At 43.2% G+C, this 10,615-nt stretch overlaps 1 protein-coding gene and 1 pseudogene across 1 annotated transcript in view; one reads left to right on the top strand and one right to left on the bottom strand.

The window, feature by feature from the left end:
- Positions 1-5,118, top strand: part of LOC112254640 (ubiquitin carboxyl-terminal hydrolase 4) — a 37,918-nt gene extending 32,800 nt beyond the window's left edge. The window contains exon 22 of the mRNA XM_024427366.2: positions 3,259-5,118. Coding sequence (XP_024283134.1) covers positions 3,259-3,384 — 126 coding nt within the window. The 3' untranslated portion in view covers positions 3,385-5,118. The remainder of the gene's footprint in view (positions 1-3,258) is intronic.
- Positions 5,119-7,215: 2,097 nt separating this feature from the next.
- LOC112254642 lies at positions 7,216-8,783 on the bottom strand (annotated as a pseudogene).
- Positions 8,784-10,615: the final 1,832 nt, after the last annotated feature.

A 10,615-nucleotide genomic window follows, 5' to 3' on the forward strand; every position in this document is an offset into this window, starting at 1 on the left:
TGTCAATGAATTTTTATTTTATTTATTTATTTCACCTTTATTTAACCAGGTAGGCTAGTTGAGAACAAGTTCTCATTTACAACTGCGACCTGGCCAAGATAAAGCATAGCAGTGTGAGCAGACAACACAGAGTTACACATGGAATAAACAATTAACAAGACAATAACACAGTAGAAAACAAAGGGGGAGTCTACATACAATGTGTGCAAAAGGCATGAAGAGGTAGACGAATAGTTACAATTTTGCAGATTAACACTGGAGTGATAAATGATCAGATGGTCATGTACAGGTAGAGATATTGGTGTGCAAAAGAGCAGAAAAGTAAGTAAATAAAAACAGTATGGGGATGAGGTAGGTGAAAATGGGTGGGCTATTTACCAATAGACTATGTACAGCTGCAGCGATCGGTTAGCTGCTCAGATAGCTGATGTTTGAAGTTGGTGAGGGAGATAAAAGTCTCCAACTTCAGCGATTTTTGCAATTCGTTCCAGTCACAGGCAGCAGAGTACTGGAACGAAAGGCGGCCAAATGAGGTGTTGGCTTTAGGGATGATCAGTGAGATACACCTGCTGGAGCGCGTGCTACGGATGGGTGTTGCCATCGTGACCAGTGAACTGAGATAAGGCGGAGCTTTACCTAGCATGGACTTGTAGATGACCTGGAGCCAGTGGGTCTGGCGACGAATATGTAGCGAGGGCCAGCCGACTAGAGCATACAAGTCGCAGTGGTGGGTGGTATAAGGTGCTTTAGTGACAAAACGGATGGCACTGTGATATACTGCATCCAGTTTGCTGAGTAAAGTGTTGGAAGCCATTTTGTAGATGACATCGCCGAAGTCGAGGATTGGTAGGATAGTCAGTTTTACTAGGGTAAGCTTGGCGGCGTGAGTGAAGGAGGCTTTGTTGCGGAATAGAAAGCCGACTCTTAATTTGATTTTTGATTGGAGATGTTTGATATGAGTCTGGAAGGAGAGTTTGCAGTCTAGCCAGACACCTAGGTACTTATAGATGTCCACATATTCAAGGTCGGAACCATCCAGGGTGGTGATGCTAGTCGGGCATGCGGGTGCAGGCAGCGATCGGTTGAAAAGCATGCATTTGGTTTTACTAGCGTTTAAGAGCAGTTGGAGGCCACGGAAGGAGTGTTGTATGGCATTGAAGCTTGTTTGGAGGTTAGACAGCGCAGTGTCCAATGACGGGCCGAAAGTATATAGAATGGTGTCGTCTGCGTAGAGGTGGATCAGGGAATCGCCCGCAGCAAGAGCAACATCATTGATATACACAGAGAAAAGAGTCGGCCCGAGAATTGAACCCTGTGGCACCCCCATAGAGACTGCCAGAGGACCGGACAGCATGCCCTCCGATTTGACACACTGAACTCTGTCTGCAAAGTAATTGGTGAACCAGGCAAGGCAGTCATCCGAAAAACCGAGGCTACTGAGTCTGCCGATGAGAATATGGTGATTGACAGAGTCGAAAGCCTTGGCAAGGTCGATGAAGACGGCTGCACAGTACTGTCTTTTATCGATGGTGGTTATGATATCGTTTAGTACCTTGAGTGTGGCTGAGGTGCACCCGTGACCGGCTCGGAAGCCAGATTGCACAGCGGAGAAGGTACGGTGGGATTCGAGATGGTCAGTGACCTGTTTGTTGACTTGGCTTTCGAAGACCTTAGATAGGCAGGGCAGGATGGATATAGGTCTGTAACAGTTTGGGTCCAGGGTGTCTCCCCCTTTGAAGAGGGGGATGACTGCGGCAGCTTTCCAATCCTTGGGGATCTCAGACGATATGAAAGAGAGGTTGAACAGGCTGGTAATAGGGGTTGCGACAATGGCGCGGATAGTTTCAGAAATAGGGGTCCAGATTGTCAAGCCCAGCTGATTTGTACGGGTCCAGGTTTTGCAGCTCTTTCAGAACATCTGCTATCTGGATTTGGGTAAAGGAGAACTTGGAGAGGCTTGGGCGAGGAGCTGCCGGGGGGGAGGAGCTGTTGGCCGAGGTTGGAGTAGCCAGGCGGAAGGCATGGCCAGCCGTTGAGAAATGCTTATTGAAGTTAGCAGAATAGCATTCTCACGTAGGTGTTCCTTTTGTCCAGGTGGGAAAGGGCAGTGTGGAGTGCAATAGAGGTTGCATCATCTGTGGATCTGTTTGGGCGGTATGCAAATTGGAGTGGGTCTAGAGTTTCTGGGATAATAGTGTTGATGTGAGCCATGACCAGCCTTTCAAAGCACTTCGTGGATGTGAGTGCTACAGGTCTATAGTGATTTAGGCAGGTTGCCTTCGTGTTCTTGGGCACAGGGACTATGGTGGTCTGCTTGAAACATGTTGGTATTACAGACTCAATCAGGGAGATGTTGAAAATGTCAGTGAAGACACCTGCCAGTTGGTCAGCACATGCCCGGAGCACATGTCCTGGTAATCCGTCTGGCCCCGCAGCCTTGTGTATGTTGACCTGTTTAAAGGTCTTACTCACGTCGGCTACGGAGAGCGTGATCACACAGTCGACCGGAACAGCTAATGCTCTCATGCATGTTTCAGTGCTACTTGCCTCGAAGTGAGCAAAGAAGTTATTTAGATTCTCTGGTAGGCTCGTGTCACTGGGCAGCTCACGGCTGTGCTTCGCTTTGTAGTCTAATAGTTTGCAAGCACTGCCACATAAGACGAGCGTCGGAGCCGGTGTAGTACGATTCAATCTTAGCCCTGTATTGATGCTTTGCCTGTTTGATGGTTCGTCGGAGGGCATTGCAGGATTTCTTATATGCTTCTGGGTTAGAGTCCTGCACCTTGAAAGCGGCAGCTCTACCCTTTAGCTCAGTGAGAATGTTGCCTGTAATCCGTGGCTTCTGGTTGGGGTATGTACATACAGTCTCTGTGGGGACGACGTCCTCGATGCACTTATTGATAAAGCCAATGACTGATGTGGTGTACTCCTCAATGCCATCGGAAGAAGAACAGGGTGTGGTAGTAGGTGCCAGGCACACTGGTTTGTCAAGAACTGTAACTCTGCTGGGTTTTTCATGCTCAACAGTTTCCCGTGTGTATCAAGAATGGTCCACCATACAATGGACATCCAGCCAACTTGACACATCGCAATATTAGGAAGGTGTTGCTAATGTTTGTTATGCTCAGTTTGTTCCATGTGTCCCGTGTCTATTAATTAATAACGTCAGCAGTGATGAAAGCTCCCATTGACTTCCTGTCCTTTGGTTTTGTCAGTGTTGCTACAGTGTAACACTATCTCCACCTCTCCCCTCCACAGACAAAAGCAGCCTACGTGCTATTTTACCAACGCAGAGACGCGGGCGACATCCCTGCCAAGCCTCCGCCCTCTGCCTCTCTGGGGGGTGCCACCGCTGAAGCAGCCGATCACATGGATACCAACTGAGCAGCGCTGATGCTCAGGGACATGCACTGAAGCAAAAAATAATGACAAAAGAGATACTTTGATGCACACACCAAGCTACTTCAGTGACATAAGACTTCTCAGTCGATATTATTAACTCCCCCAGCCCTGTGTTTTATTTTATTTTACTCATACATCGTCACAAAGAGCCAAAAGCCTTGTTGGATGCGTGACCCTCGAGACTTCCTCCCAGAGCTGGTGGCCTGCTGATGTATGAAACCTAGTTTACTCGTTTGGAAAAAATAAGGGGAATAGAAGGCAAAGAATCCTCTCACTGGACATACAGAATGTTAGTTGTACCCTAAAATGCATAGGTATTATTAACACAAACTTTTCTGTTACCCACTAGAAAAGTACAAAATAAAAAAAGCCAAATGAGAATCTTGTTTTTACCAAAGTGTTCCAAATTGTACATCGTAAAGAACTGTACCAACTTCACTGACGGATTGGGGGAAAGAGAAACCTGTCCTTGAGTTGTCTCTGAGCGGTATCTGTGATGATAACCCTCCAGTGCAGGGGTGAATTTATGCAAAGTTGTATTTAACATTGAGATATGCACACAATTCAACACATGACACCGATGGATCCTGTGACCTTCTACCTCCTGTGAATGGATCCAGTTAGAAAGTCACACTGGATGTGTTCCCTCTACACACTCACAGAAACAAACACACTCAGGCCCTCTCATTTTAGTCTTCCTCTGGGTTGGCTTGCAGGGCCTGTGTTTAATTAATCAAGGTCCTGTTTACTGGGCCTTGATGTATGCTGTGGCAGAGGCTATTTATTTTCATAGACACGAGTTCAGTCAGATCTTAGCGCCTGCTCTTTATGAAGCCCAGCATGCTAACTCTCATTCATACACTGCCCTCTGTATTTATTTGGACAGTGAAGCTAAAATATGTACATTTGCTCTATTTTCCAGCATTTTGGATTTGAGATCAAATGTTTCATGAGGCGACAGTACAGAATGACACTGAGTGATATTTCGTACATCTGTTTTATCATTTAGAAATGAAAGCACCGAGTCTAGTTTTTTTTTTTTTCTCCACAAGTGCACAAATTCACTTAGGGTGTTAAAGTAGTCAAAAGTGTAGTATTTACTGGAACAGAGAGCCAAATGTACAAATGTTTGCTTCACTGTACAAATAAATATTGTGGGAAGGGTTCCCCTTTTTCTCTGAGAAGTCTCATCCTGATAAAGGTGTGCTGTGCCCCCTCGTCACACAAAAGCAACAGCGGCCTTTTAATCCTGCAACCTGTTTAAAAAGGAGGCACTTTTAGTTTTACTTTCGTCACATCTGAAATTTTAAATATGTATGACGTGGCAAGGCCCTGACCATTCGTACATTTCTGGATAATATTGCTGTAGTTTAGAAGAAAATTTGATTTCTGACTGAATGGACCCCCGACTGCCCCGCTATGACTTATCCTTAGACTACCTGTCCTGTATGGTATTATGGTCCTGCATTGAAATTGCTTTTGTTTTTTCTTAAAAGCACACTGCGTGATGCAAAATGTGATGTGTATGAAAGGTGCTAAATTTATGAAACTTGAAATTGTTGCTGTTCACAAGGCTCCTATCCGTTAAATAGAATTTGGACAGCAATAACTTAAAGGCGTCCTCAGTGTGTTTAGGACTGCAGGCATCTGTGTTCTCCCAACAATGGACTTATAGACAACTAATCAGCTGTTAAATAAAATATGTTGGTGACATGACAGTTTGCTCATCAATGGATGGAACAAGGACTCCTACAAATCGGTCTGCTTGTATGTTGGACTGTTGCTACGTAGCTCTATATTCTCAACTGACACTTAAATGTGTCCCATTGAGTAATAGTAGTCTTCAGTAGTAGCTGTTCAGCTTGTGAGGGCTAGTGGTGGCAACACAATACATGATGGCAGGATCCAGTGTCTCTGATACCAGTTACCCAGATTCAACACCCTGACCTTACCGTAATATTTCTCTATGTCGCCAAGTGTCTTGTAAAGGTTCATACAAGACACCAGTAACCGGAGCTGTACAGTATATGGCTCTGCTAGTAACTACTTCATGGATCAATTTCCCGTAAGATCATTTCTAGCTCAGTGGCGTTTGTCTTGTTTTTTCATGTGGCACAACAGCATGTAAATGTCTTTGGGATTGCAGATGTCATACTTGCTGGTCAGTCCATTTCTGATTATGCCCTCCTAAGATGATTACATGATTAATATAACCATATTTATGCCAATGAATAGAAACTCTTTATATCTGTAATTATTATTCTATTATTATTATTCTGTAATTATAGCAAATGAAAAAGACATCCAGCTGTCCAAAACAGATTTGATTTTAAAGTTGATTTTCTTTACAATCCTCATGAGAAACTTAGCCTTTTGAGCTTCAATTTGATGTCAAATATCTTGAATAGATCTAAATATAAAATCAAAGTTTGTTCCCATACACATATTTGCAGATGTTACTGAAGGTGCATCAAAATGATTGTTTCTAGCTCCAACAGTGCAGTAATGCCAAGCAAAACAATACACATAATCCAAAAAAGTAAAATTAAGAAATATAACGAGCAATGTCAGAGTCCGGAATATAAATATATATATATCATATGGTGTATAGACAGTATCAACAGTATATGAATGGAAACGGTGTGTACAGTAGTTATATAGAATGGGCCATGACTATAATACAGTATGTAAATATTATTAAAGTGACCCGTGTTAAATTACTATGTACTTAGGGCAGCAGTCTCTTAAGATGCAGGGAAGAGTACCGGGTTGTAGCCAGCTAGTAACATGTTACTAAGGTTCAGGGCAGGGTACTGGCTAGTGGCCACTGTAATAATCACACTATTTCAAAAATAGGAACATAACTGTTCTAATAATCATATTGCCAATATCTGCAATATACATTTTTAATGGAGAATTATTTGGAATGAAAATACAATAAAGACTGGAAGCCTAAAAGGGTGTCTTGTTTGGACAAGTTGCTTTTCAGAACAGTAAGAATTGGAAGAAAACAGCTATTTCATTACATTAGACATTCTTGCTTAAAGTGTATTGCGTGAGTACACACTGTTATTCACCATATCCTTAGGCAATAATGTGATGCAACCTGAAATTGCATCCATTTCCTTGGTGTTTTTTTACAGAATAACTTCCTGGAGTTGTCGAATGAATTAAACTAATGGCGCAAAGCATCTAAACATCTTTCAGGAAATGTTTCCTTAGTGATATGTGGTTGTCTCACCTAGCTATTTTAAGATTAATGTGCTTAACTAAGATGCACTGGTTAAGAGCATCTGCTAAATGACACATTTTAATATCAGGCTATTTCCTCTCTCAGATCATTTAAATCCCCTCCCCACTCAAACGGTGCTATAAATTCTCAAAAATAAAGTTCACAATCTACTGCCTGTTCACACAACCACACTGGTAACCTTTTTTGGTTGTGTTCCAGATGGGAACTGGCGAGGTAATCCTGCTATGATTCATTGACCTACTTATAGGTCAGCCTCAATGATTCAGAATGGCATTCACCTGAGAACCTGAATAACCTAATTTTGCCGGTCAGAATGACTTGCACTTCCTCGCCTGGCTATTCGGAGAGAAAAAAATCCATTCTCTTTCAGCCTTTTTGGCTCAGGTGCACATCTAGTATCAGCAGCTTCCCCTCCCCCAATCCTTACCTTAACCCTAAGTGGGGAAAATATTAACTGACCAAAGATCCTCATCTAAGGGCAACAGCACATTTTTGCTCATGCCACACTTTCACATTTGACCTGAGCATTAATCACATGAAACACCTGTAAAAGACTAAGATAACACAAAGGGGAAAATAATTTATTTGGCCAACTTCTTACACTTCTTGAAACACAGTCGTGCTTTACATGGGCCAAAGGCAACTGTTATGCTAAGTCTTTTACATTTCATCAGACATCCCTCTCACAAAAGGCTTGGTTTCAATGGATGCCTTCATTTAATAAAAGTTCAGAACACAGCAGCTTTTTGCATATGAGAGCACGGCACATGATTTGAAAAGATAATGGGTGTGCTGCTGTCACACAGAAGCTAATCTTGTATGGAGGAAGTATTTGTTGAATGGGGAGCTGTTGAAAGTTGTTTCTTTTTTAAGTTATGGCCAAGCACATGTCCCAAAGTGTGACAATACTTAATAATTTGAAAAGCCATTACAAGTCATTGACATGATTTCCACTCCCCACCATTGCTTCTGTGTGACCAACATGGACGGTTTAGTTAGCCGTATTGAGAAGCTCCTTGATGTCACCCTCAATGTTGCTGGTAAGGAATCTCCTGCCATAACGCTTGAATGGCTCTCCAGCTGGCCCAATGAGGAACTTCTCAAAGTTCCAGGCGATGTCAGTCCTGCAGACTGGACTCCAGATGATGCACTTGGGGTCATTCATTAAGGCCATGGGCTCGTCGCTTGGGAATGGCAGCTTCTCCTTGAGGTACACAAACAGCGGGTGGGCGTCCTTCCCATTCACATCCACTTTCTCAAGGAGCTGGAACTTCGGCTCAAAGCCATTTCCCGGACGGACATACTTTAAGGACATCAGGATCTCTTCGTTTTTGCAGTTCTCCTGCAGGAGTAGATGGGAAGAATATGTAACATGTACAGAAAAAAAGTGTTAGATGTTTGATCTCAAAAGTGGCCTAATATCAAGGTGAGTCCATTGTCAAAAGCCATAGCTAGAATCCTCAAATTGGATGGACACCATCTAATTTCATAATTGATAGTGCCCTTTCCCCTTCATTAGGAATTGAGACTAGGCCTATAGCTATATACAGTATAAGGACACTGAAGCCCAACCTTGGTATTTTTTCCCAGCCGATGGCAAAATTAGTAGAATTGCGTGAAATTACTTATAAAATTGCCTTTGCTACAGCAACCAAAGTGATAATGGCTGGGTCATTTTTAACTTGATTTTGCTGTTCTCAAAATAGAATGAGTTTTAAAATTGTATAGAAATGGTCCTAAATTAGCTTACATTTTCTAAAACTGGATGGGGGGAGGCTATGATGAGAAAGAATACAGTGACATTAGCCCATATTTAGAATGATAAGAAAATGCATCCCCTCTTACCTGATGTCCGAACTGATTGCAGGGCACCCCCAGAATCACTAGCCCCTTGTCGGCGTACCGTTCATGGAGCTCATTCATCTGGGTGTAATCCCTGGTGGTCGTGCCTCAGAGAGACGCCACATTCTCGATCAGCACCACTTTACCCTGAAGAGACGAGAAATTAAACAATTCTCCTGTAAGGAGCTTTGCTGTCAGGTCGTAGAACATCTTACATACAGCCATTTGCCTGGTAAATGTCACTCCCCGCTTCTGTCTGCGAAAATGCTCTGTTGGACTTTTTATACAAGGTATCAACACGGAAATGGGAGGTACTTCATGAACATTTTAGGGATAGAAATCTCCCTAGAAATATTGGGATATTTTGAACTAAAATCGCACGAGTATGCGTTATCCAGGACAAACAACTATGTACACTTGAAGAATACAATACGATACAAATTATAATGACACCCCTTGGACGTCAAATGTAGAGACAAAGATTGTTATAACTAAACCAAGATAGACCACTGCTTGTCGTTTCCAATGTGAACAAATTAGTCATAGTGGGCAGAACAAGCAAGGATGGTCGGGCAGAGCCAAGCACGCGCAAGCGATATCCTATTGGCGCGTTCTAATATGCATCTGCATATTTCCGTTAGGGAACGCCTACTATGTGAAGTACGCATGTGCAATAACATTCGCATTTGCACTCCTAAACAGCGCGATTTAAAAAAATATATTTAAAAACCTTTGCAAAGGGTGAAGTCTAGTTTTGGGAACAGAAAACTGTATAGAGATAAAATGTTTAATTGATGAGAAGATATGCAGAATGTCGGTCAAAATCCACCTGTTCCATCTTCTACCACGGCCCACAGTGGGCTTCCTCTCACTACCATATTTGGATTAGTGTCCCCTCTACCATATTTGCCAACCGGATGCTTCGCATTTACACACCCAGTCAAATATCTGTATCATTGTTCTTTCTGTGTTAGAAACCTAGTAGACAGCTAGAGTTTTACTGGTTTCACAATATTGCTACTGTCTTGACTTTATACAAGGTCCCTCACTGCATTGCAAAACACGGGTGGGAATTCTTACAGTACAATTCTTACAGTACGTCTTACAGTACGTTTCATTCTCTATAATCCTTCCTAAGTAAGTAAAATGAACAAATTATTGCAGGCCACGCTTCTGTGAAACATCTGTCTAATTTACAATCTATCAGTTTAGAGAGTTAGCTAACGTTAGCCAATGAATAATTGAGTAACACTAGACTAGTCTTATACTTGCGGTTACTCAACCTCTACGGGATTAGTGCACGCTTCCAACTCAATCATCAAGTTTGCGGACGACACTATAGTGGTAGGCTTGATTACCAACAACGACGAGACGGCCTACAGGGAGGAGGTGAGGGCCCTCGGAGTGTGGTGTCAGGAAAATAACCTCACACTCAACGTCAACAAAACAAAGGAGATGATTGTGGACTTCAGGAAACAGCAGAGGGAGCACCCCCCTATCCACATCGACGGGACAGTAGTGGAGAGGGTAGTAAGTTTTAAGTTCCTCGGCAGACACATTACGGACAAACTGAATTGGTCCACCCACACAGACAGCGTTGTGAAGAAGGCGCAGCAACGCCTCTTCAACCTCAGGAGGCTGAAGAAATTCGGCTTGTCACCAAAAGCACTCACAAACTTCTACAGATGCACAATCGAGAGCATCCTGTTTGGCTATATCACCGCCTGGTATGGCAACTGCTCTGCCAACAACCGTAAGGCTCTCCAGAGGGTAGTGAGGTCTGCACAACGCATCCCCGGGGGCAAACTACCTGCCCTCCAGGACACCTACACCACCCGATGTCACAGGAAGGCCATAAAGATCATCAAGGACAACAACCACCCGAGCCACTGCCTGTTCACCCCGCTATCATCCAGAAGGCAAGGTCAGTACAGGTGCATCAAAGCAGGGACCGAGAGACTGAAAAACAGCTTCTATTTCAAGGCCATCAGACTGTTAAACAGCCACCACTAACATTGAGTGGCTGCTGCAAACATACTGACTCAACTCCAGCCACTTTAATAATGGAAATTTATGGAAATTTATGGAAAAATGTTTCACTAGCCACTTTAAACAATG

Source organism: Oncorhynchus tshawytscha, linkage group LG07, assembly GCF_018296145.1.
Source record: "Oncorhynchus tshawytscha isolate Ot180627B linkage group LG07, Otsh_v2.0, whole genome shotgun sequence".
NCBI lineage: Eukaryota > Metazoa > Chordata > Actinopteri > Salmoniformes > Salmonidae > Oncorhynchus > Oncorhynchus tshawytscha.